Genomic DNA, 25,438 nt, shown 5'->3' on the forward strand with positions numbered 1-25,438 from the left:
GTTCCTGAGGAGAATGTGCAGACTTGGCTTGTTGCCCCCGCCCCCGCATTTTCTCCTAGGTGAACTCTTGCTGTTGCTTCTCCACCCCTTCTCTTTGCCAGCCAGCCTTTACCCTTTACTACCCTTTATCCCAGTTTCTGTGCCCAGGTGGCACTTACCGATTCTGCTTTCATGCCAGCTCTTCATTTGTGTGTCTTTCACTTTCAGTCTACCTCTGGTTATTTACGATCCCCACGCGTGGTTTCCCTGTCTTCTGCATAGTGTTTGGATAGGGTGATCAATGAGTTGCTAAAACCTAAATTTCTGCTGAATGTGTAAATTAGCAGTATCTACAAACACTTGTACTTGGCCAAGTTCTGGAAGGTTTTCACAGGGTTGGCAAAAAGATGTACTCGGTGACCCACCAGTTCTGAAGTGTTAGTGCTCTCAAGCTGCTGGAAAGGTCAGTGGAATTCATTAGTCTGCAAAGAGCAGTGTATATTTTCCCTAGCTTCTTTCTTGGAAGACGCTAAAAAAACTCTGAAAAATGTCTCTCAAAATTGGCAAAAGTCCAGTGTGGAAAATTTTAGTATGAACAATTATAGCTTGGTAAAGTTATAAGAACTGAAGAGATGGTGTTGCAGTAGGAAGTGCTCGGCAGTCTTAGCTGAGGCAGTTTTTCCAAGGCTTGCCTATGCCCTTTGTCTTCACTGCTGCTGCCAAAACAAGATCTTGCTTTTAAGATCTTCTAATAAAAATGGTCTTCCATATGGGATTTATAACCACTTTAATTCTGAAAAGCCATTTAATTTGAAAGAACTGTGCGTTTTATAGAGGTAAAATACATTCAGGGGCTTATTTGTGTTTCTGAATGTCCTAGTGTGGTGCATACTGCCTGGAACTAGTGACTGCAAGGCACAGAATGTTCTTCATTTCAGAATATCTAGCCTTTAAGTCTATCTAGTTGCCTTTAAGTGCCTTTTAACAATGCATACAGGTGATGCTCATCACATGTTACAGGGCTCAGTACAAAGTGGGAATCTGTCTAATCTCTTTATCTCTTGATAAACAGCATGTTGTACATAGTAACTGTTTAAAATAATTTTTGTTTTTCCTAGCTTTTCAATGAATAGTTTGTCTTCATTCATCTTTGTTGCATCTTTAGCTGCAGATATGTCTCTGTTTCTGCAGTTTCTAATACACTCAGTGTTAGCACCCAGAGAATTTCAAGTCTGTTTGTTTTCAACGGAGGAGGAAGAAAAGCAATGGCTACAAGGGTTTAGTGGACCATGGATGTGGAATGGTCACAAATGGTTTGTTTGGCTGGTAATATGGTTAGGAACAGCTGAGAAACTGACCTATCTCACTTGAACTGTAACGACTTCAGCAAATCTACACAGTATACGTAATCCATTATGATGCATATTACATACACCATGCTTTTGTGTGTTAGTAAAGTAGAAAATAGCTGTGGGCCCTCAGGGTCATTCAAATCATTAATAGACTTAGTGTTCCATATATATAGTTCTTAATTGGTCTTTTGCTTTGATCGTCGTTTATAATTGAGGATGAATTTAAAATTGTATATATAATATATTCGCATTTTCAGTTGTCTTTCGCCATAGAATTCATGTCTATCTGGTTTTTGTTTCAGGTTTTTTTTTTTCCCCCCCTATGCCATTACTGTACTAAGGCAGTTAGAAACAAAGGATTTCAGCACCTCTGAAAGGCAGATTCAAGTTCATTAGTCACTGTGGGTTCTTTTGGGGAAAGCAGAGTGTCTACACCCAGGGGCTGGTGTCCCATCTCCAAAAGTGTAGTGGGAATGTTAGCATACAAAATGAATAAAAAAGTGTTTTAACTAAGTCTGGCAAAAAACTGTCAGGAGCTGAGAAGTACACAAACTTGAACAGAGGCATCTTTTGAAGACGTGCGCAACAGATATCTCCATTTCCAGTAAAGAATGGGATGCAAATTATCCCTGTGGGAGAAAGTAAGAACACAAAATCATCACAGTGTTAGATAAAGATGTTAAGTGAAAAGATCTCATGCATGTCTTTGAATAAGTGTAATGTGTTTTGGTTGTGGAACCCCAAAACAAACAAAGTTTGCCCCTGCAGTGAGAAAGAACAAATTCAAAATTAGAGAAATTTAGTGGAATGAAAAGATGATGATACTGTTGCTTTATACCCTGCTAAAAACTCCCCAGGCAATCGAGACCCAGTGGAGTGGTACTGTGTCTGAGAAGTTCCATAGTATCTAGAAGTCTGGTGGAAATTCCGATTTGAGAGGACACAAGACCAGTATAAATTAATACAAAACAAGATATAAACGTATACCTATACCAGCAGGCTGCAATATCAGTCTTCACACCAAGAGAGGAAAGCTCAACTCCACAAAAATTTATAGTTGAAAGGGTAAGAAAGATGTAATGTAGCTAAGATGCAGGATTTCAGGTGCTTACATGTAACCTGGTAAAACTGCACAAAGAAAGCTTTCTAGAAAAAACATTATAAAAATTTAAATCGTGAAACTGGCCACACTGAAAAAAAGTTCACAAAGGAGGCTTTACTTCAGTAATGTTAAATCACAAGTGAGAGCGAATTTAAGACTTAAGTAGAGATCATTGTAGGGTTGTGCTTGATATCCCAAGAGCAGCTAACTTAGCAACACTAGGCATATATGCTGAGCTTTAGAAGAGCAGAGCAAGTGAAATAGATTTATTCAGTCACACAGTCTCTCAAAGGTTACTGCAAAAAAACCTACAGCCAATCTAGAAATTTATAAACTAGTGAACATTACATGTATGCTATATATAATTCGAAACAAAGGCTGTTAAAACATCATGTCTTACGCCCCCCCCAGTGTCTTAGCAGCTCTAGACATTTCCGAATCTTATCTTTACCAAGTCCTTATTTATTATTTCTCAAAAGTAACAGTTCATTTTCACTCGCCTGATTTGGATGATCTATGGAAGGTATTTGTTTGTTATAGATTGAGAATACAGTATCATTGTTTGACAGAACTTATTTTTAGTCCACTAGTGCTTTAGCAACAGTCTATAAAAATAAACTAGCTCTCACAGTTATCATCATAGACCAAGCCCTACATGAATTTGTTTGGAGATGTGTGAATGTTTCCAGAGCCTGAATAAACCATGTGATCTTGATTTAACATTTAATACTACTTGCTAGTTAGAAAAGTATTTCATGTTGTAAAAGCAAATAACTCCAAATAATTATCTATAGCTTTAAATATTTAAATATCTAAATTACCATCTTCTTTGCTCCTTAGTACTGTTTTGTGTCAAGATTCTCTACCATGCTCTTTCCTATTTATTTGAATATTTTTTAAGAAATATTCACTGGTGGGACTTCAATATTTTACTTTTCATTTTCTCCTCAGTTAATTAACTAGTTAAAAGATAAAACTGGAATGGAATTACTTCTCAGAAATGCTGATGTTCATGAGCTAAAAGCCATTTAACCTTTTGGGGATAGTGAACTTTGATGACCAGTGCAGCTGACCTGTTTGGAAAGCCATGGTTTTCACCATTTTGTTTGTTTGTTTGGTTGGTTGGTTTTTCAAGAACAAAGTCAAGTACCAGAGGGTGAATTTTCTTTTAGACACCAAGTCAGCTCCTTTTGATTTTAAATAAGTCATTCAAATGTTTAATAAATAAGAAGAATTAGGGAAATCTTGACACTCTTGCAATTTACCTTGGACTCAGTGGGAGCTCAGATTCTGCTGTCCATTTTCTGTAGCTAGTAAGAAGGGGAGCAGGCTGTAGCTTTAGTTTGAAGAATATTTTTATATAAACACATGCATTTATGCATGTGTTTATGCAGACCTTTGGTTTGAAGGGAATGAGGAGTGCTTAGTTTGCAGGCAGTGTGAAAGGCTTCAAACTAAACATCTTACTGACTGCTCCTTTTGTTAGGGATGTGTTAAAAAGCACAGACTGTAGAACAGATCCCTGAGGTGCTTGCTGATAACATCTACTGACTGTAAAAAGCTGACATTTTTCTTTTACTCTTTGATTCCTGTGTTTCATTTAGTTACTTACTTGCAGGAGGCCCTTCCCCCATATTGCATGAGAGCTTACTAATTTAAGAGCTTTTGATGATGGATTCTATCAAAATACTTTTTTCAAAAGAAATACGTTATATCAACTAGGTCATGCTTATCTGCGTGATAACTGACTTTTGACAGAACTCAATAGATCTATATGTCATGACATCCCTCAAGAGCCACATCAGCTCTTCCTCTGTATATCCTATTTATCTGTGTGTCTGTCTGTTCTCGTCCATTGTAGTATCTACCAATTTGTTTTCTGTGGAAGCAGGACTTCCAGGTCTAGCTCTGGGATCACTCAGTTGTTCTTTGTAAAGTTTGTTTTTGTATTGCTGCCTTCTTTCCTTTTGGGCACTGGAGCTTATGTAAGCAATTGGGTTTATGTACAGTTCAGTAATTTTACACTGTGAGTCTTTTTAGACAGGAATTGCATGTTTGACAGTAAAATTGTTCGTACTAATAGTAAGCTTTTTTTTTTAACTATCAAAAAATGATAGTTTTAAGAAAACTTTCTGAAAAAAAGGTTCTGAAAGAGAAATTGGTGACAGTTTTGCCCTGCTGTCTGTTTTGAAATGTCTCATCCTTCTCAATGTTGGCTTGTAACTTTGTAATCCCCATATGTACTTGGGACTTGACATAAGTGAGATTCCTCTTCGTATTCACAACTACTAGAAATGAAATATCAGAGCTCATTGAATGTTTAATGACCTTTTTCCTTTGTGTAGACTTCATATGACCCTTTATATCTAGGTTATTAAAAATTGATTCATGTCTGTTGACAATACTGGACTTCTCTCCAATGTAGGTAACAAAAGCTTCCTCCTTTCGAATGAGTATTCCACAGCAAAACCAGCAGGTGTTTACCTGTGGGGAGGTAATATTTTGCTATATCCGAATTGTAAGTGGGACAGATTGCTTTGTATGCTCAGCGGTTCTGGTCTCTGGATTGTCCAAGATCCAACAGAGAATGATTTTGTCAATGTCTTTGAGGTGCACTATCAAAGTAATCTATGCTAGTTGTCATGTTTTTCTAAGACACTGTGAGAGTAGAAGCCCTGCACATGTGATATAACTTAATAGTTAGGATGCTTAGTCTGATGATGTTTCACCCTCCAGGAAAGATGCTTTTTCACCCTCCAGGAAAGAAGGACTGACCACCAAGCTCTTTCCCAGTTTGTACAGAAGAGTTTGTTGCCTCTGTTTAGACTTTCACAGTTGGAAGTTGGTGGGCCAGAAAGACAGCACGTGCACCAATACCATGCCACAGATTACAGCTAGGCCAGTTAGTTTGGGGATAGGGCCATGCTACCAGACATTCCTTCCTGTTCTTACGATGGCCTTGGTGTTTTTACAACCAATCCATTGTCGAGCTATTTGGAACAATCAATCCGTATAGAGACTGTCAGGTAGCATAAACTTAGATCCTGAACTCATTGCTATATTACCACGCTGGTAGGTGTGAACCTAAGGACTATTTCTTCCATTTTCCAGATATTAAAGTAAAGAAGTTGCAAAGCGTCCTTGTTGATGCCTTCATTTGGGAGAGAACCGTGAGATTTCAGTCTCATAGTTCAAAGTCTGCCTGGACTATGGAGCAGGATGCTATTTGACAATCTTTGTTGCTTTATCAATACTGTTTTTTTGTTGTTTGTTGGTTTGGTTTTTTTTCCTTTGGTTTGTTTGGTTTTGTGTTGTTTTTTTTTAACTAGCTAGTGCCAGGTTAATGACTGGAGTGCCTGACTCTCCCATGCATGCTATGGAGAGCCCAGAACTCTCAAGCATCTCTAGGTCCCTCACCCAGAACTGGAGGCCAGTGCCTGTAAGCTAGGTTTCACAATGCCTAATTTAGAGGTGCATAAATCCTGTATTAGATGAGGCTTTCTTTATGGAGTATGCCCTGTGCTAGTCTGCATTTGGTAATAAAGCATTTGGAATTGGATTGCTTCCCAAGACTTCATCGTCTAGGAGAAAGTTTTTTGTTAGCCTATTGGGCTGCAATTACACTCTGTAACTAGAATGAACTTTCAGAGCCAAATTTAGCAAAGGCTTTGGCAGCAAACCTTTTCTTAATTCAAGCAATTTTCCTGATTATTTTTTTATGCCTTTTTGGTTTTAGCATACATTTTCAAATACTCTTAAAGTGTACTCTTTAAAATATTTCTGCAGTATGTTGTTTCATGCACCATTGTTACTGTGGTAAGGAGGTAATTCTGAAAGAGATGAGGACAGTGACTTGGAAATTTGACATTTATATAAACCTTACTCATATTGTAATCAGAGTTCCTGGTTAATTTCTTACAAATTTGAAATTTAAACTGGGAAAATGCCTTTATAAAGATACCGTAATTAGTTTCTGATAAGTTGGAGACTGTGTCTGTTCTTCAGAATGGTAATGGCAGAATTAAAACCTGACTAAGCAACAGTACATATAGAAGGGAAATAAAAAGTAACATTCATATCCACTTAATTAGCTGGCCAGCAATATTGATAATTTGTTTTGCCAACAAAAATGACACTCAAAAAAATACTTTGGCTATTGCTAGATACCTCTGTAACTCAAAATACCCACTTGAATGGCATCTGCCATTCTGCGTGTGTGTTTTCCTCTATGGACTGCATGTTGCTTTCCTGAAATGGTGTTTGTCTCCTCTTATGCACTGGCCAAAGGTGATTGTAGCAACAGCAGTAAATTAAACATTATAAAACTGGGCAAGCTCTAACCTTAAGCTGTCAGAGATGTTACTCAGTTACCTAGGAAACTTCACAGAGTCAGAACACACTGGTATTTACTAAGTTCAGGAGGAAAAGTTTGTTTTGCTTTTTAAACTGAAATTGTTACAGCATTTTCAGTTTATATATAGTTTACTTATCTATCTATATTAGTGCAGTATTTTATTTTGATTGCAACCATGTAAAGTGTGTAATTACATGGAAAAAATAATTTTTTATTTTTTTTAAATATTTTTTAAAATTGAATTTTAAAATTCAATTTTAATTGAATTGGAAGCTGATATTGGGTGGGGCGGTTGTGGTTGCGTGGTTTGGTTTTTTTTGTATCAAACAAACCTTGAACCAAGTTACATCTATGGGCCCAATCACAGCAGGTTCTAGTGCTGTCCTGTAGAAAAACTGGAGAGACAAAGCCTTCTTTTACAGAACGTCCCTTCATTGATTTGTGGGAAGGGAAGCTCCACTTCTTGAAGGACAGGAAATAGGTGTATGGAGCTGCTTTTTCATATCGTGTTTAACAGAATTTGGTAATCCATGCTTGCTAAATAGAGGCATAGAATACCTCCTCAGCCCCAGAGCAAGGAGCAATAGAACAGGTCTGTGCCCTTCACAGGATTGCTTAGCTCATAACTCAGTTCCACACAGCCCTGTACTTGTGACACTCAGCTATAGCTCAGTGTTAATAAGGGGGGAGGGTGGTTGCATACAAACACTATTAATGTTTCAGTGCTGCTTTTTGTTCACATAACAAAAATTCTCCTTATACTTTGTAGTTACTCCTGTGGTAATTGGTTAGCTATAGTTGGCTTGTGAATGTAGCATGACACTTCAAGTATGCCCAGTGCTTTCTGATTTCAGTAGAAATAAATTAATTAGCTTTAGAGGCATCTGTACTAATAAATATTGTTCAAGAAACTTATGCTTACCTGCAGGCTATCTCATTCACCTCCAATTAAAACACTCTTAAATTTGGATATGCTTTTTTCTAATTAAAGTTCCTTTCTTTAATATGTTTGGCTATACAAAAATAGGAGCAAGAGAGTTCCTGTTGTAGACAGTTTTCAGAAATGCAAACTCAAGTAGTCAGTATAAAAATCACAGTAATGCCATCTAACAAGAGAAGCAACTCCAGGTTTTTGAGAAGGAAAGAAGCCCTCTGTTCATCAGACTTTCATGCATGATCTTAAGTCAGTAATTGCTTTTCTCTCAAATGCTGTAAATATTATATATATGTATGTATACACATGCATGTCTGTCTGCCCACCTATATATGTGCGTATGTGTATGTATAAGAAGAAAAAAACCTACATATTTGATCTCTAAAGTTGACGATAGCCCAGCCCCAATCCAAAGTTTGGTTTTGTTTTTGTTCTTGCTACAAAGACATGAGTAACATCGATAATGTTCTTCTGATGCAGAATTTCATCTAGAAGTGTTGCTTCAGAAATCACTATGCTAGGTTTAGATTTATTTACAAACTTAAAGATTTGTTCCTTAAGCCTAGAGCTGCATGTTCCACAAGTACTATTTGGAGTGTTGCTTGATTTGCTATCCTAAGGATATTCTAGAGCATGTTAGAAATAGTCACAGCTGTGTTTGAATTAAATGGTATTTGACCTTCTAAAACAGAATTGATATGCCAATTTACCCTTTATCTTTGCACGTTATAGGCTGGGCCTGTATTTTAAACTGTGGTCTTAGGTTTATCATTTATTTCACAATCTTGAAAATTTTTATGTGAGGGTAAACCAACGTGGATGTGACCATACTGCACAAGTAAGAGACTTAGCCTGTCAAGAAGTCAGTAGTATTTGGAGCCCAAATTCTATCTGCTATTTTGAAGATCCTCTAGAGCGTTCCTGCAGTGATCTGCGAAAAATAAAAATGTTGTCTGAATGAGGTGTCCTTAAGAGTTCTATTCTGTAAAATATATTGCTAAATATCTTTTGTTTTGTTCTGTGCTGAATGAATTTCAAGCCAGACAGAGAACAAATCACCGAAAATCAAACTTCTGTTTTCATTGTGAAACTCCTGTGATCAATAAAGCTAGACAACCTCGCTTGTAATTATTACCTACCATTTTTGTGGAGAAGCCTCCTAAAACCTGTCTGTCTTATTTTTCAATGGTTTTACAGCTAGTGTAACAATCATGCCTAAAAATCTCAGACAAGGACTGCAGTGCTGGACCATCTGTGATACGGATATGTGGGAAGTGGAGCTGTGGATTAGTACAGGCATGAATCCGAGTCCTCTCATGTGATTGAACGTGTGCATATCACCCTCAAGGGTGCTAACAGGAAGTGTGGGGGGGAATGACATGACAACGACAACACTGTCCTAGGGTAGTTTTGTCTGTCTCTTACACCTTCCCTTGTTTCCTTCTTGTGTATGTGCCACTGCACCAGCTCCCACTCTTGCTAGGATGAGTATAGACTGGGCTGAGACAGGTCTTGCTTGAGACCTGATTGTTTTAAAGTGCTAACATTTTGAAAGTCTGTTGTTCAGCACAGTTTCTTGATTATCCAATTTCACGCTGCTGCTTATATCATCAGTTAATCCTGGCTGCTGACCTTCACTTGAGATACAGCATGTCCGTACATCCAAATAACAGTCAGCACTTCAAAGCTGAGAAGTGCTGGGGAGTGCTGACTTGTTAACGCTTGGTATTCCTGGTCTGGGATCATGACTGGGATAACTTGCCTCTCCTAAACATGGATAGTATACTTTTTTCCTTTGTCTTCCCCTGCCCCCTCCCCACCACCAGCTGTATGATACAGAAGTTCTTAAGAAGTAAGCTAACTAATTTTGGTGTTTCTTTACATCAGTATTTTATCATTATTACATGTATTTTACCCCATCCTCAAACCTTTTAAAATCCCCCTTCTCAATATTGAGTAGAGTAGCCTGTATTTACCCTCTTCATGCTGCCAACTCTGTTCAGTTAGTTGCAATAGTCCCCTTAAAAAGGGAATGCTGAGTAAGGATTTCAAGGATAGCCTGAGGTATGATCCACTGAAATCACTAACTGGTTTTCTGTTTATTTTAGTACACACTGGATCATATCCCTTGTGCATCGTCAACTTGAAATTCAGCTACCATGCCATGATACTTTTTGCACTGTTGAGTACGCAGGTGAACATTCAGCCTGGGTCTGGAGGGTTTTTGAGCTAGAAGGTTTGAATGTGCTTCTTGCATTTTCTTGTGATGAGTTAAAATCAGGATAGAGCCAAGAGATACTGCATTATGTGGTTGATGCTTTAGCTGTGCTGCAGTTATCCCAAACAAACAAGGAAACAGATGAAAAAGGACTGTATTATGAAAAATACTTGAACCTGCTGTGAACCCTGCAGAGGAGATAGTCCAAATTGGCTTGAGTCATCAGCTGAGGAAGCTGACAGTGTTCAACATCTAAAAACCAGGAATAGGCATAGTAATTTCTATCTTCAGAGGGAATGGCTTCTGATAAAAGACAGGAGGAGCATCACAAAGGGAAATGCTTTCTTGACATTTTAATGCGAATCAGTAAAGCAACTCAAAGTCAAGGGATTATTTGTAGACTGGTTAATCTTTCTCAAAAGCAATCTATGATGATATAATAAAAGAAAACAAACCCATCAACAGTCCTAGGAAACAGAGACAGTTTGGTTCATGACCTAGTGTTTTTCCCAAAAACATTAGTGCTACATTTCAAAATTCTCTTTGATTATCCAGACGAGTTTTTTTCCTCATCTCTTTGCTGTACTAATTAAATAAGATTTACTTTGGCCAGTGTTACCACACTTGGTCAACAGCCGCCTTCTCTGTTAGTTAGAGAGTTTTATTTTATAGCAATCTTTACATTTTCAGGTGACTATTTTAATAATTAGACTTGCATAATGTCAGTGTAAATAATAACTCTAGAAACACTGCCTTTCTGAATTTGTTGCCCTGGCAAACTGTACAGCTTGTCTGTTTAATGAACTGTCTGGAGGAATAGTTGGTGGGTTTTGTGTCTCTTGTTCTGTTAATCAGCCATGCAAATACAGTGTCCAGTGTTTGCTGTAGATCAGAAGTATAGAATATTTTATCTGCTGTAGTACTACTGATCACGGAGTATGATTATAAGAAATTTTAAGTTATAATGGAAGTCGTCAGGAGTTACGTATCTGTGCAGCTCTCCAAACCTGTGAGAGATTCTTTCTTTTGAAACAAATAGCATGGGGTGTGTTTTCAGAATCGTTTGCCCCTGAGATAATCTGTAGTTGAAAACAGAGCTTGTCATGTGTAGTGTACAGTGTTACATTGTGTAGAGTGATCCTCTGTGTCTTCCAGCGGTAATGTTCTTCAAAAGTGTGTAGAACAACTGGTGGCAAGTTCCTCCTCTTGTGGGGATGAGTAAGGGTGTGATAGAGATACTGATCTAACTTAAAGCTACGCTCACGGAAAAAGTTTGTGCGTTCCTCTTGGATGTAGCCGGACTTCACAAGCTGTATTGGGCCTCTCTTCAATGTGATAGCAGTCCTGTTGTTTCAGTACTGGTGTGTTAAATGCACCTAAACCATGGTAGAGTCAAACTAAGGGCAAAAACATAGTTTCTAATGTAGACTTGTCACTGTACTGATAGGGTCTATGTCAAGGAGTGGATAGGAATATGCCTTAGCTTTGGTAGGAAGGAAAAGGCAAAGACAAGGTGTGGTGCCATCACATGTGGACATTTGACTTTCAGCACGGCTACAGAATGTTTTCTTGCAGCCCAGGCTGTGTGTCAGTCTGGCAATGAAAACAGATGCTGTATATATTTTATTTTGTTGTGTGATAAATGGCTAGTTTTCTTCAGTGTTTGCGTATGCCTCTCGTTCTCCAGAGACTCTATCTCTCTCACGATTTTTCTCTTTAGAATGCCTTCCCAGAGATGTACCATGATCATCTTGAGCTTCATCACAGTCCTTACTCCTACACTTATAATTTCCAGCTGTGGCCCTGATCCTGCAGTATGAATATGGTGATACTTTGCAGGCATCCCAAGGAACCCTCAGGAGTGTGTCAGGGCTTCATTTTTATAGCAAGAAATAGTAATCCAGCTCTCTCTGACTTTAAAGCGCAGGTTACAGTCCCTTTGGAAATTTTTATGGATGTAGTTAATCTTGGAGCTGTGCCACCAACGTCTATCTATTGCTTTGTGATATTGTTCTGACTCCTGAGAGATGTTCTTGCCTGAAATATTTCCAAAATAAAAACTCTTGCTATCACAGCTATATTTGGACTTGTAGTGGGATAAGTTATGGTTTATCAGATCGGCTTTCAGGACTTGCACTCCAGCAGTGCCCTGAGGTTCCACAGAAGGGAAAGTTTATGCAGGTCTCCTACAGCATTTCCCATCTCTTCTGCCTAGTCCTTCTTTGCTTTAAATTAAAACTATAGTGTTCTGCCTCTTTCCTCTTTCAGCTTACATAAAAGGAAACCCTTTTATGTGTCCCATTCAGATTTAGGCTGCCAAGTATTAGTTTAGTCATTGGTTTTGAGAAATATTTATATTTTGATAGTGCTGGAATGCCAACAATCAATACCCAAGTGTTCCTTTTTGTGAGGTCCGTCTCAGTGCTCAAATAGGTGGTCCGAATAGGCAAATTGGACAAAGGTTTGTGAAGAGATGAGGGGGAACAGAAGTGGAAGTGACAAGTCCACAAGTATAGCAAATGTCCAAATAGTTATGGTAGATATCTAACTTGATTCACTTATTATTGGTGGAGATTTAAGAGAGGAGAGAAAGAAAGTGCCAATACTTTATAGGTGAAAAGGCAAAAGAAGGAGGAGTATTGCGTTTGTTTAAAAAACAAACAAACAAAAATGAAAAAAGATTTTTTTTTTTTTATTTTGTCTTATTTTCCTGCTCCTGTGGGAATTTGCCACTGACTTCCATGGGACCATAAATAGGCCTCTGCTTTATCTTCTGGTGCACAGTGACATCTACAGAGAATGGAGCACATTAAACAAGACTTTCCCATTTAGTACCGTGTCTTTTTATGACGGTTTATCCTTTATGTATTCATTAATTTAAACTTATTACTTTATTTTATGCCTTTTAATGCATCTAGACTGTTATTTACCTTTGTACATTCCCCTGGAGATCTACCTTTTTAAAAAAAAGCTTACTTCACCCTGACAGAAGTTATTTTGACAGTTGGAAATAAAATAGCATTTTACATGCCCAAACAGAAATTACTTTCTCTTGATGAGTAGAATGTCTTCCAGGGTGTAATGCCCTGGAAGATTTCAGCTTTTTTGAGGTAAAGTTTCTGTCACAACTGTGTTGTTCACATCAAGAAGTGGGGTTTTGGTTCTTATTGTCTCAGTCCTTATTCTGAAATACAGGTAGTTTTATTATTACATGTGTTCATTATTGATGTAATGTTTTAAATTATTTAAAGAAAATACTAAAATGCAAATACCATTTAATTACAAAAAATTCCAAGGGAATAAATCAATAAAGGTAAACATAGGGCTTTTTCTCAGGATTTTTCTTTGTGAGGATTCTGTTCTGTGTAATTCTGTTGCATGCATTTTTGGTTGGTTTTGCTTCATTGATTTTTTTTTTGCCTCTTTTTTTTTTTTTTTTTTAAGTTCCTGTGAGCTCATCAGGAAGAAAAAAAATAACTAGCTTCTACATATGATTTTATTGGTGTTTCATCCTTTATTTCTCTGGGCAGGAGAAAACTGAATCCAGCCTAGTATATGTTTACAGAACATTGCCTGTGGATACTATTTTCTTAAGACCTGAGCACATGTTTTAACCTCATGCACTGCATATAGTCTCGGTAACCTCAAGACAACCATCGTTTAATACATAAAGTTGAATGTGGAGGTAAATCTTTGCAAACATAACCCCTAGACTACTGAGGCTCTAACCCCACAATTTAAAATGGACTTTGTAGTAAGTAATATTTTTGAAAGAAACTTAAAGGGAGGGGAAGACTAAAATTTTCACTCCAAATATGAAAAGACAAGGAAAAAACCAATTGTTTTTATTTCTGCTGTCTTTAAAAAGGTAATTTATTAAGTATGTGTAAGAATGGAGACACCTAGGCTCTGAGCTTCATGGCATTTATTTTTTGATTGTTCTTGTTTGTGCTTTTAATGTAAAGGTCTTAATTTTGGTATTTCAAAATATGATCATTTGGGGGTAATTTTTCTTTGCTCTTGGATAATGTTAAATGTATCAAAACAACATTTAAAATTACTCAATCAGCATGTATAAATGCATCCGGAGTTGTTTTAGTCTTGTTTTTTTCCCCCTACCAGGTCAGGTACTATAATAATATTAACTGCAAACCAGATCCAGGCCTCATTAAACTAATACAGCAGAATGATAATCAGAAAATTGCCAAGTAATGAACAAAACCCAGAAGTTTTAAAACTTATTAAGTGATTGTGGCTGATGAGCAGGTTTTATAGCCAAGGCTTTCATGTCTGAAAAATGATCCTGATAGTTTGCCAGCTGACATTATTGGTTAATTTGTGTTAAACTAAGTTTTTGTAGAAGAAAGAACACGAAGTAAAATAATATCTCAGTGGAGCAGGAGGGAGCACTTGAAACCTATGTAGTAAAAATCTACTCTTATGTATAAAATCTTTGGCAAAAAGCATTAAACCCTTTGGAGAAATAAATGAGTAAAATAGTCTCTGTAAAATATAAACACACAATAAAATATATGTAGGCAGTGAATGCTATAAGGACAAGAATGATTTTCTAGGTATTCAAAGACTCTTATGCCCCAATAAAAAATAAAGTGTATAACAGATAAAATATTTAAATTCCTTAAGAAGAGACAGAATAATTTAAAAAAAAAGTGAATATGCAAGTGGTAAAGTTTGGGCATTTAAAGGCTGTCAGCATTTTCCTCTTTTAGAGATCTGTTATGTGTCCAAACTCTGGATTTCTTTTCTTATTCTTATGTTCAGAGTTTTTTCAGTTGGGACTGAAGGCAGTAAGAAAAAATACAGAACAGTGTTTCACAAATAATTGAGCAAACTTCCATTTTGATAGTGGTTTCAAGTAGGACTTTTCTAGCATGAAGTAGAATCACAGGAATCTTTCAATTGCTGCACAGTTATTACTGAAAGAGGCATCTGGAAAATGTCTTCCATTAGCTGTGGTTTTTGGCAGAGGCTATAAGCAAGCATGGTCAGTGTAATTAAACTGACAAGTGCTTGAGATACTGTATTTGTTTGCTGTATGTACTTCCCTTCAATAAATATTAGTATTTCTTCTAAATCTCCTACTCTAGCTGGTGACCCTAACAACATTTAAACGTCAGTATAGTCTGATGTAACATGGCAGCATTGGGGCAGCAGCATTTATACAAAATATTAGAAGCTTTCTTAGCAAATACCTGTTTGAGAGACCATTTGCAATAGAGGAGCAGCAATAGATTTCTTCAGGAAAAAATTGATCTGACAGAGAAGGGAAAGTACCTGACTCCAGCAGATTTCTCTTAGTGATCTGTAAAACCCTTTGCTGGAGAAAATCAGCCTGAAGCTCTAAACATCCAATGCTTTCAAAACTTTGCAGGCTTTTAGTGTGAATTCTTACTCTCTTTCTGATCAATGTCAGAATACAGCCTGTGAACTTGTAAGTTTAGCCCCTCAGGGGATCAATGGGCTTGAGCCAACCATACTGCAGATCTTGGGCGAATGCTGAACAATGAATGACCTCTTGATCAGGTGATCTCTAACGAGTTAAGTCTGAGCAGTAGCTTTCTAGCTCACTTTATTTGGTTTCAAGTTTGCATTACTTTTTATAACTTCATCTACCTTTTCACCTAGACACCTCTTTATGTTGTAAACCATGGTGAGACTGGACCAATCCGATGCAACCGGTGCAAGGCTTATATGTGTCCCTTCATGCAGTTTATTGAAGGTGGAAGAAGATACCAGTGTGGATTTTGCAATTGTATTAATGATGGTAAGTGTTGTTTCTCTGATCTGTGATTCATACGCGTTCCATAAAACTAAGAAGAAATTGTATGCCTAAAATGATTTTCTTGACTTGCTGACTTGATGAGAAAATAATTTAGTGAGATGCAGTAACTAGGCCCAGTTCACAAATAAAAAAAATACTACCCAACAAAAATAGGTAGGAACATTTTTTCAGTACAATTTAAAAAAGCAAATGTATGAAAAATAATGCTGACTCATGAAGTTTAGTCTGATACGATCAAAACTTAATTTAAAAATACTATGTCAGCAGAGGATACAAAGCTGCTTTTATTGCGAACTGAAGGCAACTATTGTGTGGAAAAAATTAATTTCTTTGAGAAATCTAAATGTCCAGCAAGAACCAAACATTTAGAACCATGTTAGCCTAGTCCTGTCCATGACTGTAGATGCAATGGTTAAATAACCTATTAATCTTACTGTGACAAGTGTTGGTTTTCACAGAAGATACCATGCCATATTTGTTCAAGTGTGCTGCATGTGACTCATGACTGTTCTTGTGCTCTTGGCTAAATCCCAAATCTTTGCCTGAACTAGCCTTTCTAGACATTTGTATCAAGTTGGATTTCCTCAGCTGGATCACAGCAGTATAGTACTTTCCCTAATACAGTAATCTTTTCAACTCTGAAACGTGAACCTTGACAGAATCATTCCAACTTCTTTTCTGCCTGATGCTCAAACATTTGTGCAAGCATAGCAGATAACAAGTTTCATAGTTTGTTAGCAATTTAAACTCTTATAAAGAGAAACTTAAATGCGTTGTGAATATTTTAGGAAAGACATTTAAGTTGCAGTGTCATTTTAAATCATTCTTTGTATTACTACAGTGTCTTTTATCCAAGTCAGAAAGCACTTAAAAAAAAAAAACTTTAATGAGGACTGAAAACGGCCAACAGACTAGGTAGCTATTCCCCCCACTCACACACACATACACTTTTTGTAGGCAAAAACGTGAAAAATAAGCACTCTAAATATATATTGATTGAGGAAAGAGGAGTTTAAATCTATAGGTCACTCTTCCCCAGTGTGACTCTAACCATTAGATTAGCTGTATTTAAGTTGGTGGTGGCAAACCCACTTGATTTCTTAATGATTTGGAGTTCTGCACCTTTTATCTGTAGCTGCAGGAGGTTCCCGATGCAATGAACACAGTGCACTTTGCTGTACAGTAGGCCAGGGTTTGGAACCTTGTAGAGCTGTTTCCAGTGAAGTGGTATTTTTGGATAAAGCAGTACAGGATTGAGGAAGAGTGCTGTCCCTCTGCAGAATTCTGACTGGTGGTTTGAATTAAGCCATGAGTAGACTGTATCTACTAACAAAATAGTCACTGTTAAGTCTGTATCCTGAGGGTAACAGGCTCTTGCCTGTAGAAATGACCTGGATCAGTCTTACCTACTGAAGCCTGGCAGTGTAGAAGTGAGAGAATATGCTCCAAACAAAAATGGAGCTAGCATTACTAGAATGTTGCGGGTTTTTGTTTGGTTAGGGTTTTTTTTAAGCCAATGTGGGGAAGAAAACCCCATCATTGCAACCTGGATAAGTGTTTAAACTCTTCCCTTGATCAGTAACAGAGGAGCCTGCATTAGTACACTGTATCTGTTGAAAGCAGTTGTTGGGTTGGTCTCCTCCTCCCTGAAATATAAACGTGTTTGCCTGTTTTTGTGTTGGCTTCTAGTCCCTCCATTCTTCTTTCAACATCTGGACCACATTGGCCGACGGGTAGACCACTATGAAAGGCCTGAGCTATCTCTGGGATCTTATGAATATGTTGCTACTTTGGATTATTGCCGAGTGAGTATTTCCAGTGTGCAAACTAATCTACTATTTTATGTCAAAACGAACAACATCCTTTAAATACCTACAGTAGAGTAAATGCACTTGTAAGCTGAATATCAGAGTCCAGGAACATTCTAGAAAATGTAGATAGATGCGGAGAACTTAGACTTACAACATTTTGTACTTTTGTGCTGCAGGGTATGAGACTAGCAAGTAAGAATAACAAATAGTGCAGCAAAGTCATGGATTCTCAGTTTTTAACTGGGGCGTTCATTTGATCCTATCTAGCGTGTTGCACTGTTCAGAGGATATAGTTGAAATTCTGATGCAGGGTTGCACTTGAGATGCATGTCTTCTATTGATTTTGAAGACAGACACACACCTAAATTGCCTTCCCAATATTGAAAACCTTAGCAAGTGAATTTGACCTTGTAGTCTTTTCCTGGAAAGAGTGGGTTTAGTATTCTGACCGCTAAGTAATTTACAGTGGAATGGGTTCTCTCTCCTAATATTGACTCACTGAAGAGCTCAATCCAAAGCCCACTCAAGCCACTGTAAGTAACTGTAGTTATTTTTATTAGAGAACTGTATCTGAAAGCTTAAATTACTTAAACTTTTCAAACTTTAGCTCATTTTACAAGTGTGACTTCATCTGTCCACAGCATGGACGTATTTTTCTGTTCTTGCTAAAATCAGGCAGAATTTTCTTCCTCTCAGTGGAACTGAGGTCATGATAAGGTTAGGAAAGCCAACTGGATCTTACAAAGGCTTGAAGTAGGTACCAGTAATGTCCTCAGACCATCAAATTATTGCTAATATGAAGAAAACAAACAGGTTTAAGTCTGTTTTCTCACAAAGGTACTGCTCCAAAATCCAGTGAAATCTGGGATGACCTATATTGATTTTACTGAAATCTAGGTTAAACCCCAGAACAAGAGAAAATTGTAGTGAGGCATGACAGAAATAGAGTGTGGGATCCTCAGTGTACATCCAGTGTAGCTTCATCAAATTCGGTTCAGCTTTGCTGATTTCTGGCAGCTAAACTTTGAAAACTCATGTGTACTGAGTGGCTCAGTGCCATTTTCACAGTTCTCTTTCTCTGCCCCCACGTGTAACCCTGTGTGATGCAGCCATCATCACAATGCACCTTTCACTGCAGGGGCTTTTGCCATATAGCTTAAATCAGGGAGTTTCCTTGATAAGTCATCCAGTATGGTTTGTCTTCTTGTTGCAAAGATCCATCCATAGATTTTACTAGAATGTTACAAAAAAGAAATCTCTTAAAAAATTAACACTTACTCTGGAAATGCCAAGTCATTAAATTTTACAGAAGTTAACATTATTTTGTAATTCGTTTTTCGTTTTGCTCCAAGTTGCAAAGGATTAATTCTTTTATAAATCCAGTTTAAGACTAGAACTGAAAAGTCATTTCCTTTTGTGCTTATCAAATGACAAGGATGAACAGCTACAGAAAATGTTAACAAATAACAGCTGTTTTGCATTATTGCACTCCTGCTAAGCGGATGTGGCAAGAGCACAAGTCCTCATTTCTACCATATATTTGTCAGAAATTATACAGGGTTTCTTTATAAATGGTGATGTGATACAAGAGTTTAGAAGTAGAGCTTGATGCAGTTTTTGAAACTAGAATCCAAGTACAATAACAGAACAGGTTTTAAAAATATTGTCTGGTTTTAGTTCGCAGGAATTGAGCCTGCTTTACATGATTACAATTAAGTGAGATCAAGGGTACAATGTTTAGTTTAAAGTGTGCCAGGGACTATGGATAAGTCGTAATTCAAGAGTTAGACAATTTTTGTCTTAAATGGATTTTTTGAGGCTTAGTTTAACAAGTATAATTTGTTAAATTAAGTGGTTAAGTGGTCAGAACTCTGTATGAAGGCAGTGAAACAGTGTAGCAGAAAAGCTGTCCTGAATTTGACACCACGGAAAGACGACTGCTTCTCATAATGGGAATTAGGAAAACTGATCTTAGGGAGTATGATGATTACTGTTGCTATGTTCACTTTATATAATCTTTTTCCTGGGTACATCTCTAAGCATTACATTCTTTTATTTGGAAACAAAAATCCTTCATCTTTTTCCTACTTACAGAAACTTGTGTCAGTAGTGTATGTCATGATGTGTATGCCACTTATGTTATGAATAAGAGGAATTCCCAAAGGAATCCATACCAGCCCAAGTTGCTGCTGCGTATGCAGCAGTTACATACATTGAATGTTCCACACTCATGCTTTGATTATCTTACAGAAAGTTGGCTTATTCCTGAAAGTACAGTTCAGCTGACCAGAATGCATTGGAGCATGAGCCAGCAAGACAGACAGACAGGTTGCAGATGTTCAGCACTTAGTACTGCTAAGAACTGAGATTCTTTAATTCTGGTTTAGTACCTAAGTTGTATTTTCTGTTTCTAGATTGGTTAAAAATCACTTGACAGGTGTTAGAGGCAAACACTAACAAAAACTGAATTTAAGCATTCACATTAACAGAATGGTATTGCATATTGATACAAGGAATGCAAAACTGGTATGCATACAGAAAAAAGCCAAAAGGCAACTTTGTTTAAACACTTGAATTCCAGCAGAAAATGTGTGTTTCATCTTATCTAATAAACTGTCACTCTTTACATATTTTATTCCATTAGAATGCTATTTTCCAGTAATAATGTCGTATCCTGGGGGTGGACTTTACCCAATACGTGTCAGCTTTCTGCAGTAGTTACTATTAATGATCCATAGCGTTTTTCAAACAACTGAACACTGTATTTAGATTGCCTTATGGTACCACCTGTAAATTATTTTGACATAACAGGACATTGTCTAATTTTCCCTGTGAATGGTCATTTTTTCTGTAGAACAACAAGCATCCGAAGCCACCAGCTTATATCTTCATGATTGACGTATCCTACAGAAACATAAACAGTGGCCTAGTTAAACTCATATGTGACGAACTGAAGACTCTGCTAGATAAACTTCCAAGGTAAAGAAACGTGTGCTTTGCTTAGCTGACTACACTGCAGTTTTCATGCAGCTTTGCATGTTGAGAGGTAAAAACAAGCTACAGAAAATGTCAAAATTTACAGTAGAGGCATTTTTGGGGTGACAGTGACCAAATTTTAATTTTAACGCTGCTGGCAGTTCTTAAACTTTGATGTCCGGGCTCACTATGTGAATGAAAAAAAAATCTGTTATAAATTGCATGTGTAGCTTGCATTCTTTTCCTTTCTTGTAGTGAACTCTAGTGGTATTATCAGTGAAGTCCCAGCTTGTAGTTTTGACTTTACTTGCTGTAGTTCTGTTTACTGCAATGCTGCTTTTCTCATTAAATTAAACAAGGAAATATCAAAACCAGAATACTCGAGAATGGTAAGTCTCTCTAATGCCATAGTGTTGGTGACTTGTATCTTCAGCTCTTATTGTTAATTATCAAAAGTTTTAAAGCTTCTTGCTGTGTTGTGAGACTTTTCTGTCCCAGTATGTATCTGAGAGGAGAACAAGTCTTGTAGGCAACAAACCTTTTATGAAATATAGCACATTTCCTTTGTGAGCATTAAGCACACAGTAGTAGTATTACTACTAATCAGTATTAATGACAGTATATTAATGTCGTTTAGTGTAGTTTTTAGTATAGTATATTAGTATAGTTTTCATCAGTGTTTAAATAATGTAGACACACATAGTTAAATGAGAGCAGTGAAAGACTGAGAAATTAAGTAGACAAGACATTTCTCAGCCAAGGCATGTAAAAGCATTGAAGAACATACAGAAAGAAAATGCATTCCAAATAACAATAATTGCAGAGGGAGAACAGACTTAAGAAATGGAGAGAGCAAAGTGAGGAACAGTGGGAGATGAGATCCTTGAGATAATCTGGGAAATGTTAAAAAGCTTTTATCATATGTCTTTCTGGGATCTCTGTGCATGAAATAAATTCCAGTCCAGGGTGAGGGGTTAGTTTGTCAGATGCCCATGTAAGGCCATCTCTCAAGTACTTTGTCATTGAAGATTGTACTAGAGACACAAGTGTTTGATATTATCCTGAACATATCTCAGAGCTTTCCATCAGGATTGGTCGTGACTCTGAAGATAATAAAAGGCATGAGTGTAGTAACAAAAAGCAGTTGGCAGTTTAGGAGCACCTAGGCTTGAATAGGGAAAGTTGAGGAAAAAAGAAAGCAAGTATATCTACACCACAAAAATGACACTTTAATTCTTCTTCTCACCAGCACTCTGCAGAGATCTGCTACTAAAAAATTTCTTCGCAGGGCCAAAGTATTCATGCCCACTGAAAAAAGCAATAAAAAATATAAAGAAAGGGCAGGCCCTTCAGTTTCTTCAGACTCGTCTGTTGTCTTTAAACAATATTAATTTAAAAAAAAAAAAAGTAAGGCATTCCACACAAATTTGTGGTGAATCTTTTCTTTTGCTGCTGAGACACAAAGGTCAATGTGTGTTCATTTTCTGTTGCTGGACAAAGACACCTGCAAAAATGTTCTGCTTTTGCCGCATGAGGTGAAAGCCCTGTGCTGGGAATTCACCCTCTGCTCAGATCTTGCAAAGCAACGTTTGGCACAGAAAGGCCATAGGTATAAAGGTGTGTGCCACTTCACTGTGGAGTTAGAAGTTCGAGTTAGCAAAGAAAGGATTTCAAGGTAGGTGGCTCAAGACCTGATGTTAAGAACTTTGTGTTTTTGTAGACTTGCAGCACAGCAGAAAACACAGTATTTGCTTGCTTGAAATCTTAGAGCAGGCATTTTCAAATTTTACTATTTAGAGAAATACAGAGAAATGTGTTTATAGAAATTGTGCTTGTGAGCATGGAAAATCAGGTTAATTAGTTATGCAAATATGATTTTTAGGTGTATAATTAAAAACCTCACATTTGAATGCATTTCTTTACATCTGATTCAGACATCTCATTCTGAGACTTTAAAAAAGACACTATTATGTGTGAGCTACATAGGCAATCAGCTGCTTCAGTCACAGCTAATCTTTAAAACTGTGATAGAAGAAATTGGATGAAGTCTGGCAGTACAGACTGCCACAGGTAAGATCAATACCTGGAAAAATTGTCCCAAATACCCTCTGTGCGACAACTTTGGGACTACTAGGATGATGTGGATCTTTCTCTTTGAAGTAGGAAAGAGCTGTATGTGCAGAAAGTTAATAATACCGTGTCCTCATCAAGCTTCTTAACGTTCCCCATTAATCATGTTACTAAGAAAATAGTGTCTGAGTGCTGGGAGTGGTTAGAAATTTACATTCAGAAATGAGGCATCTGTTTGAGTTCGTGCATCTTGGCGGAATTATTTAAATGCTTCTTTATGGAGTGTGTTCAATATAGAATATTGATTTGGTCTAGATCAAAGTAGCCCCTTTCTCATCCAGCTGTGTTCTCATAAAACATGAATGGTAGATTAACAGTCTGAACTGACATGAGAGGTAAAGATTGTAGACAAGAAAAACTATTTCTCTCCCAAGCTTCAGTTTTTAGATGAAGCTTGTGAAACTCCCGATGACAATTTTTTAAAATTTTTTGCTCTGAAGACAAACAGATTTGATAGCCAGGAAGAAAGCTGACTGTTTTTTTCTCTATTTGCTGTAAAAAAAAAAAAAAAAAAAAAAAGCAAGAATTGCAGTAAAAGTATATTTGTGTTTCCTCCTCTGTATTTTGACTTTTGATTCTGCAAGCATTTGTGAAGTCATGAAATGCAATCTGTTGGTTGCAGTGGAGTGGAATGGAGGCCTTGCCATTGATTTTGGTGGGGCCAAGGCTTTACAGTCCTTAAAGGGGATAAATATTTTCAAACTCTGGCTGCTTTACTGTGGTGAAGGCTCAGGGTGACTGTTAATACTCCTTTGTTTCTTCAGAGGTTAGAGTAAAGGGTAAGTAGTAGATTTTTTGCCCTAAGGGGGTAGTAATTTGAAATACTATGGTAGGGCTCTGTTATTAAATTCTTTTGGTGTGATAGTAATATCTGTAGGAGTCTGTGTACATTATAGTATCCTGTCTGTTGATCAGCGTATTTCTTTGTGTTATATTTTTTACAATTATAATCTCCCATGAGTGACTTATTTAATAAACTAAAGAAAATAAAATCAGCTCAGCTATCTCTGTGGTTCCTATTGCTGCAGTCTCAAAGACCTTTGTGGTACATAGATCTACGTCTGGTGAGATTAAACAGTAATTCTTGCTGTTCTCCTTTTACAAATGGAAACTGAGGCATAGAGAAATTAAATAATTTCCTCTCAGGTTATAAATTAAATCAGTGGCGTAGCTGGGATTTCCAAGTTTCAGTACTTTGAATATGAAAGTCTTTCAAACATGCAAAAGCTGGTTTTGTGACACCTCACCACAAGTAGGCTGTTTAAATGTTTCATGTTGCTGTATGGAGCGTATGGGCTGACCTGTAGTAATTGTAAGTACCACAGGTTTCCTCCCTGGCATTTTTTATGCTAGAGGCTTGGTTTGCCATTTAGGAGAGGAAGACTCCGCTACAAGAAGGTGCTATTTTGTTAGTAATTGAGTCAAATTTTTTGAATAGGATTGCCTTTATGGAAAAGCTCACTAAATTTAGGACTGCAAACCTACTCAGGGTCTAAGTAGTACTAGTACATTGCTACTAATGGCAGAGTGGGCTACTGCTTAGAGGAGTTACCTCCACAAAAGCAGAGGCTGAGCCTGCTGCTGGCGGTGTTCCTGCAGGTGTAGCTCACAGCAGCAGTGTGCTGGCTTTGGTTGCCCTGGGAACTTACTAGCAATAAGGAGCAATTTCTAACAACATGTTTTCTGTGTGATACACAGCTACAGAGGACCTACCAGCTTTTGCTGCTTAAAAGCAGTCCTGCTCAAGCAGGAGATTGACCCACCAAAGTCACCAGACGTTATTCAAGCCTAGATACTAGTCTTACTAGGCATCCATCATTAGTGTCACTGAATTACAATGTATTTTAAATAAAGCTGATTTTCTGATTGTATCTTGTAACTGATTGTCCTGTTCTCTTTTGTCCATGTTTTGAGGACAACATGGTTTATTCTTTATCTTAGGGACTTTTGACTGCTTGGATAGGGTGCATGTAAATATATATATATTTAAAAAAGTAAATAGTACAGCAGTTAACTTTATCAGGGTGTTTTAATTTGACCTAAGGCAAAGATTACATCTGCTTGGTTTTGTTTGCTTTGTTGCTCTCAATACAGATAATGATCTGAAAGCAGTCTTGCATTTCCAAGGAAAGCTTTTATTGCAAAGTCAGAATTCCAAATTTATAACCAGTTGTTTTTGTTTTTCTTACAGAGAAGAGCAAGGAGAATCCTCAGCAATTCGAGTTGGTTTTGTCACTTATAACAAAGTCCTCCACTTCTTTAATGTAAAAAGCAGCTTAGCTCAGCCTCAGATGATGGTGGTGTCAGATGTTGGAGAAGTTTTTGTTCCTTTGCTGGATGGTTTCCTTGTCAATTTTCAGGAATCACGATCTGTTGTTATCAAGTAAAGTATAATTATTCCCTATGTGAATAAGATCTGAATGCTTATGATATGCATTACACCTTTTAGTCAACTGTGTTACTGGGTTTGGGGGGTACATGTATTTATTGAAATACTTTAGAAGCCAGCAGATACTTCAAGTCATGTATTTCCACCATTAAGGCAAAGACAAAGTGATTTCAACACACCCCCCCAGTGCTGAATTTGAAAGCATATTTAGGCCAGGTGTAAACCATGCATCTTCAGCTGTGCTTCTTCAAAAATGGGAAGGGGGTTGCAGCTGTGTGCCATGGTGCATGTTTTTCCTCTTGCGATGTATATGATGCACACCTGGGTATGATCTGAGGACTCTGAAGTCCTTACAGCACAATAGAACTCCTTTAATTTTTTAGATATTTC

The 25,438-nt window shown here is 37.3% G+C and overlaps 1 protein-coding gene across 2 annotated transcripts in view; it reads left to right on the forward strand.

Moving 5' to 3' along the window:
- The window catches only part of SEC24D (SEC24 homolog D, COPII coat complex component), a 55,436-nt gene that overhangs the window by 16,876 nt on the left and 13,122 nt on the right, over nt 1-25,438 (forward strand). For both annotated transcript variants that reach the window (XM_074154441.1, XM_074154440.1), the window contains 4 exons: nt 15,586-15,724; nt 17,432-17,547; nt 20,408-20,532; nt 24,851-25,042. In XM_074154441.1, the coding sequence (XP_074010542.1) occupies nt 15,586-15,724; nt 17,432-17,547; nt 20,408-20,532; nt 24,851-25,042 (572 nt within the window). The remainder of the gene's footprint in view (nt 1-15,585; nt 15,725-17,431; nt 17,548-20,407; nt 20,533-24,850; nt 25,043-25,438) is intronic.

This window comes from Numenius arquata, chromosome 10 (genome assembly GCF_964106895.1).
Source record: "Numenius arquata chromosome 10, bNumArq3.hap1.1, whole genome shotgun sequence".
Classification (NCBI taxonomy): domain Eukaryota; kingdom Metazoa; phylum Chordata; class Aves; order Charadriiformes; family Scolopacidae; genus Numenius; species Numenius arquata.